Raw genomic sequence first — 14,348 nt, forward strand, 5'->3', positions numbered from 1 at the left:
GAGAGTTTTGGACACTGCATAAGGAGCTTGTGGATGATGGACAAATTTTTTTTAAATATTTTCGTATGAACCGATACCAATTTGAAACAATACTGGATAAAATAAAAACACAAATCACCAAAAAATATACAAAATTTAAGGAAGCATTGTCAAAAAGTCATTGTCAAACAGCTGTCAACTGTCACTATCGATAATTGGTCCAAAACAGCAAAGCGGCAGACTCATGGCACGAAATTCGCGTGTATATCTCCACGATGGCCAAAAAAACGGATACGATACGTTGACTGATGTTGCTGTAAGGTATGAACAGGAAATGTCGGGTACTGCTGTAAGCCTGCCGTGGCGTAAACGTGACGGCTGGTATGAATATACCCATACAAAATGTACCAAAGAATACTTTTCGTACGGCCGGATACCTGCTGAAGTCGGTACGTGCTGACTAGGTATGAACAGACCTTAATACGTATCGGAAACGTAAAATCTATATTTTACATTAAGAATTAGAGAAAAAACAAAAGAAATACCGGTGTGCCCGCCAGCCCTACTGTAGTGAGGTATAGTCAGTGGTGCTATCATCATCATCTACAGCCGCTTACCGATACTGCTGGATGAAGGCTTCTCCAACACGCTTCGACTCGTCTCTGGTTTTCGCAACTCTCATCCATCCCACTCCAAACATTTTCCTTATTTCGTCTACCCATCTTCTCTGTGGGCTTCCTTTTACCCTTTTGCATTCTCTCGGGTACCATTCTAGTACTTCTTTTGTCCATTCTTCTAGCCACGTGCTCCGTCCATTGCCATTTCAATCTCTTCACTCTATCCACTATATCCATAGTATTCCATTTCCTATCTTTCCTCGTTATGCCAAGCATACAGCGTACAGCGTTCCAAACTTCAGTCAGTGGTATGCCACTGACTATATCTATGATTTACAAGCTGTAAATCAGCTAAGATTTTTTTAGGTAGTGCATTTTTACGAAAAATGCAGTTGAATACTTAAACTCGTATGACGACGATGGTAAACGGATTATTGCGCAAATTGCGAGCGTGCGCACGACTGTCGTTGCCACAAATATCGCGAATACGGAATATCTGGTACTTGAGTTCTAATTAGTACAATATTTCGCGTGGTTTCGATTAATGGAGTTTTTGGGTGCCAGACGTTCAGTGATCGAGATTTTAGTGACGTGTGCGAGATCGCTTTTTGCGGAATAATCACCGAACCATTTCAGCATACATTAAGGTGGTAAGAATTCACACTGCGTATTTATAATGTTTTGGTTATTTGTCCTGGCAGAATCCTTGGGATGGGCTTGTTTATAAATATTGAAATTGATTTTTTTTTGTTTTCATAAATGTACATCCATGATTTTATAATGTTCTTAATCGTTTTTAATATTCTTTTGAAAATATTTACAAATATTCTTTTGATAAATGTGTCCTGATTTTATCACATAAATTGAAAAAATGTAAAATTGTCACCTAAGCACATATGTATTGTAAATAATAAAATGGCAAGAAAATAAGCTTACAAGGAAAAAGGATGGGTAGAATGTAATATATGAAAATATGTCTGTATAATGTCAATTGTAAAATAAAACGAGTGGAGGCTATTGTTTACATTTTTTTTATAAATAGTTTACAAATTGATAATTTATAATACAAGAAATGTAGCAGAATGAGAGGCTAGTAAAATTGTGAAAGATATGCATAAAATATCTAAAATTAAATATTTTTATAAAATTGCGTTTGCAATTAGTGTTTGATAATGATGTTTTACCACCTATGAAAAAAAGGCAAAAAAATTAAAAACAAGATTTCAATGATATAAATTAAATACATATTTATATGATTTAAAATAAAATAAATACTACAAGGTTTATAAATATAAAATACCATTCATTCAAAAAATTAATGTCCGTTTTACATTTGTTTTTGAAGAATGGCAAAATGCACACTGTGTATTTGTAATTTTGACTAGAATGTCAAATAGACATTTTAGTTGGAAGGCTGAGACGAGCACCGCCAGACTTTATATGTATGCATATGAAAGAGTCTGTATTGCTTGATCATCTGATTATTTTGGTAATCCTTCTCCTTCATGTTTGTTGATTTTATTGCTCAACATATTTATATTAATGTAGCATATAAAAATATTATTAAATCTCCTACTTTAAATTAACATGATGAAACTAAGCAAGAAGTATGAAAAGATATCACCGTATATTCGTTTAGATAAATAATAAATAAGCCCAGTAGTCTAATAACTTAACTAAAACGTAGTTACGTATTATAAATGCTTTATTTATAAATAAATCTCATTCGTATGGTAAGGAGCTTATGAAATGAAAACAAAAAAAATGATTTTACTCACAATGCCTGTTTTGAATATTGCATTTCCCGTTAAATGTTCTGGTAATTAATTATTCATTGTTGATTGCAATTGGACAATATTTTTTTTTTAATTATGCATCAATGAGACGTTGATTATATTATGTAATAAATATAAACCACATTTTATAACTACATTTCAATGAAAAATACAAAGGGTATTCTTAGCATTAAAATGCAAAGTTATTATACATACATATATATCTTAATTCAGTAATTATACAGAAACTATTTTAATTAATATGAAATTCTAAGTTGTTCTATCATTAATCTTATAATGTATATAAAACTATTATGTTGAATACATTAATGATTGAATGATCATTCTAGCATATTAAAAAAGTACAAAACTGTATAATCATATCGTCAAAGACAAACATTATAGCAAATTACCTTTTAATTTTATCGAGGCTTTTGGGCAGTGATATTGTTCATGACAAAAATATCAAAGTCTATTTCTAAATATACGTATCCCAGTTACATTTTTTGTTCACACTATTTCATATTAGTCATTGATTATGTCTTGTAAAAAAATAAATATACACTCGATTTTCACACGAGTCTTCAAATATCATATTGTGTTTAAAATAATAATGTTTCCATAAGTGTTTTAATATTTAATATCAATTTTCTAGACAACAACATGCCACGCATAGTTTAGTTAGCAGTAATTAATTCCCTTTCAATAATACACATCAACTTCTAAAAATTGCAAATCCAACGAATTTTTGTGACCAAGATTATATAGCCTACACATAGACACAAATATAATATTGAATATATTAAAACACTATATACCATAACAATGATGATTTTACATCATACATACAACACCGTCCAATTCATCAAAGATCAAATCAAATTTCGAAAACAAAAGTTCTGTCATAAGTAATAAAATAGTACATACATACATACATATTTGTCAAGTGATATTAAAATGTCGACGTTAACTACAATTTGACAAAATAAGGAACACTATTTTTTTCAATTATTGAATGGAACAAAGTATCTTTTTTTTTTAATAATAATATAGTAAGTTTCAAAGCAATACTTTTTTACATCTCTGTGATGTATTAAACATTCATTCACTTTTCTTTTTTTTTTAATAATAATAAGTTAATATTCCCATTGGGTAGCTTGTTCGATGGTTCTGTCGCCAAGTTTGAAATTTCCATTTTTAGTCGCAGCTAAGTATTCTCCAGTGACAGCCTTGATGGCAATCCTAGTCGGTTCTCGTAATTCCAAATGGAAACCTGCTGGGTTTTCGGCATCGCATGTGACACCTTCACCGTCAACACGCCAATACTTTCCATTTTGTCCTGAAAATAAAAAATAAATATTTACATACAATCACATACAAGATGTTCAGACATACAGTATGCATGTGTTTTACCTTTGAAATAGACGATTCCTTTGGGTCCCCTCTCTACTTGAATGGTTTCATATGTGGCTTTATTGCACTCGAGCTTAGGACTAGTGGAGGATTTAAAACCAACAAATCCTTGTTCACATTTCAATACCAAAATAGGTCTGTTTAAAAACAAATACAAAAAAAAACTTTAGTGCATATTTTCGAATCAAACTGTCACAGTAAAAAATTGTGAAAACAAATTACCTGTTAATCAAATAGAAGTAGTATTTACAATTGTCATCGACGGCGTCAGAATTAGCGTAGAGGTGACCGGAACGTTTAGTAGTAATATATTTACCATTATTGGCACGGAATGATACGGAACCGTCGCCTTGCCATTCCAAATCGAACAAAGCATTTGAAGATCTGAAATATAAAATAAAAAAATATTAACATTTGAATACGCAATCAAAAAAGGCAAAACGGATTTGAAGAAATCATACTTTTTGTCTCCAGAAGCTTGAATACCACCGCCTGTTTCAAGAGTCCAATAGCGATCTTGCATGGTGCGTACATACCAACGGCGAGTGGACCAATCGAATTCCAGTTGGAACGTTTCGTGATCGGAAATTTCATCTTGGTTTGCAGTCACATCGACACCTGAAACATTAAATGGATTTTATTTATACATAAAATATTTCAAGACTGAATACTTGCGCTCATAAAATGATAGAAACAAAGAGTTTTATGGTTCAATAAATTGAAGATTTACAACAGGAAATCATAGCTTTTTTTTTTAATAAGTGATAAAAAGAGGTAGTAGACACACTAGTAATAGTACAATAGTAACAACCAGATAGATCAGCGTCTTTCAATCCAAGTATTGTGGCAATGCAGGAAGATTTGTTCATATCAAACAAAGAAAAATATATTTTTTATGTATTATACATACATATGTATGTATGTATACCTGAATTAAAGATTGAAGAAATGACAAATATGTATTACAGATTCGTACTTAGTACTTATAATTTCAAGTGTAAATTGAAATTTTGTCGGATTAAAGTTAATGTCGCAACATTTCAAATTTGTTTAAGTATTTGGTAAGTAACAGTGTTGAAGAGAGTAAAAATGATAAGGATTGTTTGCTGAAACAATTATTGGATATGCAAAAATCGTTTTCTGAAATATTTTCTTGCCGGCCATGAAAAATTAGATTATGTTCAAAATTCTGCTGACGAATCTTACGATACGATAGCTCGAAATTTCTAGTAAAACAGACCAGTTCATTGATGTTTCGACTGACTTTAAATTAAAGAGGTTTATTATTTTTTATTATAATGATTTTGTCTTCGTATTTATCGAAAGTCAAAATCAGGGTATCTTGAAAAGCATCAGCTTTGAATGTTCCAGGGTTATAAATGCAGCGGTAAGTTGAAGACCACTGTATCAGATACATAAAAATGGGCGGTTCGAGCTGGTGTTTGCCGATCCGACGGTCTTGCTCTGTTTCTTTCGTATAATGAGAGATAATCTTCGTCTACCCTCGAGATACCGGTATTGAGAGATCAACGATAGTTCGACATAGCTCAGATATTAGCCTCAATACCAAACCGACTGCGACCGCCTTTACAATAGCAAGTTGAATAAGTTGATGCGAAAAATTGATCAAATGCGTTTGGCGGGCTGTCGAATTCCATTGACACATCCTGTTGTGGAAATAGCCTCAAAGACGTTTCAGATATATATTTTTTATATTCCACTAACAGTATTTATTTAAAAATTTAAAATATACATACATATTCGCTTTAAATTTTACGGTTCGCTTTAAAGTTTTTTGTTGATCTACTACACTGTTGGACACGAAAAATGGTTCAGAGACGAGATATGACTTTTCTTATAGATCTATGCCCAGTAAACACGAATCTGGTAATACAAAATGTTGATTGGCTCGAGATTCCGAGATATGTGTTTTTTAAATCGCGCGATTTTTCTATATCTTGGTGTTGTTCGGTCGATGTCTCAAAATCTGTCAATTTCCCGTTCAAAATGAATATTGGAATTTATAGTCGGGTATTTTATCTTTCATTTGTAGTACTTTTCAGCTTTCAAATCTCTTTAAGTAGTCGTCCAGTTCAAATCAAAAGTCAAAAATACGTATTTTCACTTGGGATTTTTTCCCACTGTTAATACTATTTTATATTGAGTATTTTCTATTGAAAGATGTTCATTGGGATAGTGTTCTGGCCACACTATTTTTTGTTTTCGTTTAAAATGGTTAATTGGAAGTGTGCTGAATTTTAAATCGGACTAAAAATTGCGGACTAAAAGCTCGTACTAGTATTTACTCGTATTTACACGAATCTGAATCGAATTAATAGGGATAATATATTAACTTGTCTTTATATGAGAATTAAATAAAATTCCACTTATAAAAATCACATTTCGACTATTCTTGTGGATTAATAACAAAAATTATATTGATAACTGGTTTATCTCGATAAAATAAACGAATATATATGATGACATGGCACTATAGTAATAAAGTAAAAATGAAATATGAAAAAAAAACAGTAAATTGTAACGTTCAGTCACTGCTGCAGTTCGGTTATAATATTATACACTAGTTGTTTTACCCGGCTTCGCTCAGTATTTGTAATATAAACAGCGTAAACATGGCGAATCTAATAGTAAATATTCATTTGTTATTTTTATTAAATTTATTTGAATTAAAAAAAAAAAATCGAATCGACGTCATAGAAATTTTGACTTGTTTACGATGTTCCCAACCTAATATAAATACATACAAAGTCTCTTTCGAAATTATATATTAGATACATATAAAGTATAATATGTAGTTGTAGGCTTAAGAGCAATTTTAAAACGGCAGTGTTGTGCCATAGGTTTGCCACGGATGTGCTAGGCCAAGTCCAAGAACGATACGGTCTGCTGATGATGGCCTATTTCCGCACTATCATGTCGTTTTGCACAAGGAAAAACAGGTAACTTAAAAATTCACACAAGGCAAGCTGCTAAAATTTATTCATTACCCGATAGTGATATCCAAACTACACTATTATTATTATATATATGCAAATGTATTTTTATTAAATGCATTGTAATCCATGAAATAATCTTACGAAATGAGCGAACACGAGTGCGATGACTACTTAATTAGACCGCAATTAACCGCGAGTTTGTTGGCCTCGCTTTTACGTGGATTCTGTCGATTTTGCACTCACTCGATCGCAACTGTAAATGTGATCTTCGAATTTAACGGAATTTTTCCTGCACTCGGGAAACGATTCGATACCAAGTCGAGGCCCAGATCAGATTATTTATCGGATCCTCTGCCGTCTGGTCTGCAGACTACACGACCCTCGCAAGATAACATCATTTTCGTATACCGTTTTTCATTTGATAACGATTATATAATACGTACATACAAATATATGTGGGTACTTACAACTGATGATAAAAAAAAACAATTAAAAAATATTTCCATCAAAGTTTATACACCTTTTCGGATAAATGGTATACGACAGGTGCATGAGATGTTCAAATATAAGGAAAAAGCTAGTCGAGCGCAAGAAATGAAGCAAATCAACATCTGGCTATCGCCTCTGCAAAACTGACTTTCCAATTGTTAAAACGGCCGTAGAGATTTTGCAACGTCTGCTATGTATAAATATCACTGTCATCAATCACACTTTGTGTGATTTTAATTGACAATGTGATTAAAAGTGGTGGCTGGTGACTAGTGGCGAAACGATTAACACTAATCATCAGTGACAAAATCTTTTGTTCATACGAAGCTCACAAAGAACGTTCAAAGATTATTTTGCACGTTAAAAAAAGCACGTGCATTTTAATGCATACGCGTTGCACATGTCATGACGAGAGTATTCGCAGACATACGTAAATATAAAAGTGACTAATTCGAACAAAATATGTTCTACATATATTTAGTGTTTAAATATACCACAATGTGAATTGAATATCCAGAGGTATGTATGTATGTATGTATTAGTGCTTCCAATCCCGGAAGATTACTTCAGCACCGGAATTGTGGTGCTAGGAATTTCCAATCCCGGGATCCCGGTGCTAGCACCGGGAAATCAAATGTATAACAAAAAAAAAAAGGAAAAAAATGTTCAATTGCATTTTTTCATATTTCAAAACCGTTCAATTGCATTTTGCAAACTGTCCCGATGTTTCACGCAAAAAATTCTCCTCATATTGGCGTTTTTGTTTTGAGAGTTTGGCTACATTCATTAAATTTTCGGTTCGCATCCATTTCTAGATTTCTAATATTAAATAAAAGACATCCTTTAATTTTTAGATTTCTAATATTAAATTGATTCATTGATTCGTTTTTTACAAATAGTTTGTACCGTCTAGTAATTATTCATCGAAACAAAAGAGTGTGGATAAGAACCCAAATATTGTCAGACGAAAAAATCGAAAGCAAGCTGAAAAGAGGCTAGTAAAAAAAGAGAACTCCTACAATGGGAGGTACCATTTCCGGTCGACTTGAAAATTTGAAAAAAAATTACGTCGTAACGATAATAATTTCAGTAACCGATACTAAGTTTCAGTTCGATATGACATACGGTGTTCCCCAAAATACACTGACGTACCGGGAAAAGACACACGTGAAAACGTGATCAGTGATCGATTCCGAGTTCGAATCAGTCAAAATATGTTGCAAATATCATTGCAGTTGAGCACAAAATCTGTAACACAATACAGGCCATTTCGTAGGAATGGCAAGCCGGCGTCAAAACGGGTCAGAGAATACAAATGGACTATGACTGTCATTGCTCATACCACTACTGTTCATTATATAATTTTGTTTTATGTTCTTTCTTTATTATTTTTAAAGAAATTTTGACAGCACCGTAATCCCGGTATTCAGATTAGTTTCAGCACCGGGATTCACGGTACCAGAAAACACCGGGATCCCGGGATTGGAAGCCTTAGTATGTATTAAGTATAGTTCCTATAATGCAGAAAAGTCTCGTGGTCGCATCAAATTTATTTAATAATCTCACATGTATCATACATTTGATATATTATTTCAATGTAAAGAACAATACGATCTAAATATCTTTAATAAACAAAAAAGTTTATTTTCAAAACATTTTATTTAGAAATACGCAGTACGAATGGATTATGTATAAAAATATGTGAATCCATTTTCCCAGCTGCCTTTAAGATTTCATTCAGAAGTATTTACAATTAAGTTTTTCATGGGTAGTAAACATATGTAATTTTAAAAACGTACATACATATGTAGTACAATGTATAATATGCATTGCATATTGTGATCTGATAAGAGCACGTGCGAAATCGAATTCGTATTCGCGTCATATCGTAGGATGTCGAAATACGCCAACCGAATCAAAATATTGATCGTATCCGGTGTTATTATCTTGAATATTTTATTATATGTATGTATAATATTTCGCATTTTTTACAAATATGTGCGTTTTTATTTTTATTTACAATACACCTTACGTAATATATATTTCATCAAAAACAATAAATAATCTATATGTATGTATATTGCTTCATTGCACAAAATTATCATTCGATAATATGTACATACTACGATTGTATTTATGTTTGCAGATCGTTTTATGATAGTATTTATGATGTGCGATTCTATAGTTTATTGTAGCTGACGTTACTCTGGATAATATGGTTTAGTCAATAAGTAGTTTACCATATCTATAGACCCATTAACAGCTTGGTTCATTTAAAAGCGATAAATCAACATGTAAATGTACATACATACATATATAGTATGCATACGTCTGTATATATTATTTGAACTATGAGATACTACATATGTATTATATATGCGAGCCAGCAGTATGGCTCGGTGGTTGCGTTTATGTTTAGCAACGAAAGATTACTGGGTTCGATCCCGTGCTAATCTTTAATACTGCTGGTTAGACTTGGATATTTGTGACTCCAAGTCGATCGTTTCTTATCAGAGTCTGCCAAGGTTCCTCAAAATTGGAAAAAATCATCCTACCTGCTGTCACAAATATCTGAATTTGATTTACATATGTACCTGCAATATGTAAAAAAAAATATGTACAAGTCTAAATCCATAGATTTGTTCATTTATATAGTCCGAAATAGCCTGTGCTAGTATCATTTCTCGGCCTCAATAGCCATTGATGAATTTATAAGAAACCCATTGAAAAGTCGTTGTTACGGAAATTGGATGACACCACTGTATGTACATATGAAGCTCGTTTGCGATAGCCGTGACACAAATCAAAATTTGGCAAAAAGTTTTTACAAAGCAGTCTGCATTTCACAATAAATGACTTGACAGTATTTAACTTTTATGATAATGTTCGAACTCAATGTTTATTGAATGGAGGCAGGGGCGTCATTTGGGAGGGCTGGGATGGGCAGCCACCCCCCCTAGATTTGAACGGGACTATCCATGTTATTTAATGTGTTATTATGGATTTGAATGAAAATTTTAACTTTCTTTACTGGTCAAAAATTTTGCCCCCCCCCCCCCTGGAAAAGCTGAAATGACGCCCCTGAATGGAGGGATAGTCTCAATTCAAAATTTTTAGAGGTCGTTCTATTTACGAAGGCCCACCCCTACTCTTCAGAAGTGCTCGAAAGCAGTACGAATCTATCGTGTTTGTCTTTTCAGCGAGGATGGGAGGAGGCCTTCATAAATGGAACAAAGACCTACATATATTATAATATATTAGATATCATAGCTTCAATGATTATGTATTACACACAAACCAGTGAAGATTCGATTTTGAAATTGTCATGCAAATGGGGTAAAATGTAGGAATTGGAAACGTCGATAAGAAGAAGAGCAACTCACCTTGTTTAACCGAGACATATCTTGAATTGAGCGCTGCAATAAACGAAGCTTGCGGAAGAGAATCTTCCAAAGAGAACAGTTCATCTTTGGTGACCGTTTGAGAACGAGTTTTGAGAACGGCCTTCGAGCCGATCGGCGACAAATATGCACCGGCTGCATCACGGAGAGCCAACTGCAATCACAACACGAATCGGAATTAGATAAAAACAAACACAATAGTTCTATCACTCACAATGCTTTTATTATTCATTCACATAATTTTGGTCTTACTTAAATTCAGTTTATTCTCGCATAACTACTCACTTACATTCTGTAAGTCCTTACATAAAATATCATTCACAATTCATTAATATATATAAAATAAACAACATAGGTCCTAATTTAGACCCCTGTGGTACTCCATATGAAATAATCAAATTTTTAGAAACTAAATTAATTTTTACATATTCTATTATTCAGATAACATTCAAACCAACTTAATACTTTCCCACCCAATCCCAGCTTACTCAATTTCTCTAACAATAAATGCGAAATATAAATATAAACAAATGCGAAAAAAAATCGGTCATAAAAATACAATAGTATGATAGTGTCATACCTGTCCAGAGTGATATTCTGCGCTGAAGAGACACTCGTTGCCACATTTCTCTGCCAATTTTCCACCACTCGTGAGGTACTTGTTGTTGCAGGTGTGCAGGGCGTATTTACCACCTTCGTCCTGACGGAATTCGAGGGTGAACAATGTGTCTTCACCCCATGGAACGTTAGCATCCACATGGATTTCGTCCAGAGATTCGGACAGGTGAGCGAACCGCTTCCTTCCCACCGATCGCAAGTTCACCTGTACATTTGTGGAAATTCCATTTATAATGGTAAATCAAATCACTAATAAAACAAACACATATGCATATGCTAATTTTGAGTTTGTGTCTGATACATATTTTAGAACACTACTTGGGTGCAGAAAGACAACTCAGAGTGGGTCAATAGCGAACAGAAAAATTTGGACTGTCAAATTTTACTGATTGAATTGGACATCCATTAACTTAAATCCTAACCAGGTGGTCTCAGGTTTTATTATATTTTCTAAACTATTTCAAATGAACAGCTGAAAAACCAATATTTTTCAAAAACTCCGATGCAACCTGTTCTTTTTCTCAACATATGTACAATATAAGGTAACGGTGCCATTCTCCGGCAGTTTTATCGTTAAAATTCTAATAAAAATCAAAACTTTAGCTCACCTTTAGATTTACTTTCTAAACTCGCTATGTAAATATGTCGCAGTATTGGGATTACCCAATACTGCGATTATATGTAATTAGTCGGGATTTGAAGTTGTAATGAGATATTGTGTGAAAATTAAAAAGTTATAGGCGTTTAAACAATTAAAATCTGACAAAGTAAGAGGGTGGCGAAAAGGGAAATAAATACGGCAACTTATCATTAGACGTCAAGAAGATCGAAATTGTAGCATTTTTTAAATGTGTCGTATAGTACGATTATTTTTCACCATCGTATTAGCGGATTTGATTTACACATATATTGATGACCAAACCGAACAGAATGGCAAAGTTTGAAAACGATCGGAAGTGTGTTAATATCAAACCCAAATTTTGTCAGACGAAAAAGCGAAAGCAAGCTGATATAAGGCTTGTAATAAAAATGACAAAACTACAAAGTGATTTTCACACTTTTGGATGGCGATTAATTCCGATACAAATTACTTAAATATATACGTAAATTATATTTATTGAAATGTATGCCATTTAATTAAGAAATGAATTCCAAGAGCTTTCCAAGTCGTAACGTTTTAAATGCAAGTTGAAAACTATCGAAGATTGGGTCGTGAAGGTGAATGATAACCTTAATTAAGTCAACGATCCATTTACCAGCGTTGAATAATTGCAATGTGATTTTTTTTAATGACTTCAGAAGATAATAACCACCGGCATGTTCTCGACTTTCTAGTACTTATTAAAAAAAATATATAGTTGTAGAAGTTTTTTTTTATGAATAGTGGAGATAAATTACAGTAAAAAGAAATTATACTAACTTGAGGACGAGCAGCAAGATGCACGTGCCAAAACTCGGCATCGCCTGGAGCTTTGGCCGTGCACGTGAGCTTATCAGAACTTGAACCCAAGAAATAGCCTCGGGTTACGTTTCGCAAAGCCCAACGTCCGGTGCCATCTTCAGCAACGCTAAAAAGAAAACAAACAAAACAGATTAGTTGACTGAAGTAGGTATATATATTTATGTACGTATGCATTATATTAAGAAAGTGCTTCTATGCCTATATACGTATGTATGTACGACAAAGTATAGTGGGGATTCGATATAGTCCGTTAGAATTCACCAGAAGATGTCGAGTCATACAGAAAAGTAGAATTCGAAGACGATGAAAGGTGCCAATTTATCATCTGAATGGATCGTCCGACTTACAAATGTGCATTTGATTGGTGTCCGGTCTTCAAAGTGAGAGTGTACATAAATCTGTATTATTCGTAGATGGATCGGAGATAGGAAAAGCGAAATTACACCAGCTCGTATTTCGATGGGGAGAAAAAACAGATTTGACGATGATCCAAATTTCAAACATTTCATCGGACGAAAAATAAAATGTCCATTGTGCAATTTTTATATGCAAAATGTTATTGCACTTTTTCTTTCACACGATTCACCAGCAATAAAGCGTTGTTTGCCTTTTATATAACAGTTGAACTTTCTACTGAACTTCATCGTGGGTTAAGTTCACATGACGTGTTCCAATCTCAGTTCCCATTCATTTGTCGGTCAATTGAAACATTTAACTACATAAGTATTTTATGATAAACCAGAAGAATCATTCGCCGTTTGCTCGGACGGATGAAAGTTAAAACAAACTAAAAAATTGTAAATGTATAATCTACGGATCGATTTAAGGTCTGTTCATACCTAGTCATCACGTACGGACTTCAGCAGGTATCCGGCCGTACGAAAAATATTCTTTGGTACATTTTGTATGGGTATATTCATACCAACCGTCACGTTTACGCCACAGCAGGCTTACAGCAGTACCCGAAATTTCCTGTTCATACCTTACAGCAACATCCGTCAACGTATCGTATCCGTTTTTTTTGGCCATCGTGGAAATATACACGCGAATTACGTGCCATGAGTCAGCCGCTTTGCTGTTTTGGACCAATTATCGATAGTGACAGTTGACAGCTGTTCAATCTTTCGACATGGTTTTGGTGCAAATATAAAAAAAATATTTAAATTTTTTTTTCCATCATCCACAAGCTCCTTATACAGTGTCCAAAACTCTTCTTCGGTTTTTTTATATTCTTTAACATGAGATGCACATCTGACTTGTATTCTGACGTGTAGCTACGAATGCACTTCATATTGTAAGTACTCGACAATACGACGTAAGCAATATTGCGCCGTATCGTCATGGCTTGTAATGTATAAGTAAGCCGATTTTGCCTTGCACTCGGCCAAAGTGCTGTGAACTCGACGTGACCGCGACGTGTAGGTAGATATGAATAGAAATGTAATAAAATGACATATTTGAAACGGAGTCGTGCAGTGCTGAAGCCGTGCAGTGCTGTTAAGTATGAACATACCTTTAGTCGGTTGAAAATTGATGGTTACGAAAAGTTTCACAGTGAGCGACAAATTTCTCGATTTAACAATAAAAAATTCTAATCATAAAATTGCGATTGATTTGTATCCACCACGCACTTCTCT

At 33.6% G+C, this 14,348-nt stretch overlaps 1 protein-coding gene across 1 annotated transcript in view; it reads right to left on the reverse strand.

The window, feature by feature from the left end:
• Positions 1 to 2,469: 2,469 nt before the first annotated feature.
• The window catches only part of sn (fascin domain-containing protein singed), a 44,931-nt gene continuing 33,052 nt past the window's right edge, over positions 2,470 to 14,348 (reverse strand). The window contains exons 4-10 of the mRNA XM_077444075.1: positions 12,670 to 12,817; positions 11,212 to 11,454; positions 10,614 to 10,785; positions 4,246 to 4,402; positions 4,007 to 4,168; positions 3,785 to 3,921; positions 2,470 to 3,710 (exon numbers count right to left, since the gene is read on the reverse strand). Coding sequence (XP_077300201.1) covers positions 3,508 to 3,710; positions 3,785 to 3,921; positions 4,007 to 4,168; positions 4,246 to 4,402; positions 10,614 to 10,785; positions 11,212 to 11,454; positions 12,670 to 12,817 — 1,222 coding nt within the window. The 3' untranslated portion in view covers positions 2,470 to 3,507. The remainder of the gene's footprint in view (positions 3,711 to 3,784; positions 3,922 to 4,006; positions 4,169 to 4,245; positions 4,403 to 10,613; positions 10,786 to 11,211; positions 11,455 to 12,669; positions 12,818 to 14,348) is intronic.

This window comes from Arctopsyche grandis, chromosome 1 (genome assembly GCF_051622035.1).
Source record: "Arctopsyche grandis isolate Sample6627 chromosome 1, ASM5162203v2, whole genome shotgun sequence".
NCBI lineage: Eukaryota > Metazoa > Arthropoda > Insecta > Trichoptera > Hydropsychidae > Arctopsyche > Arctopsyche grandis.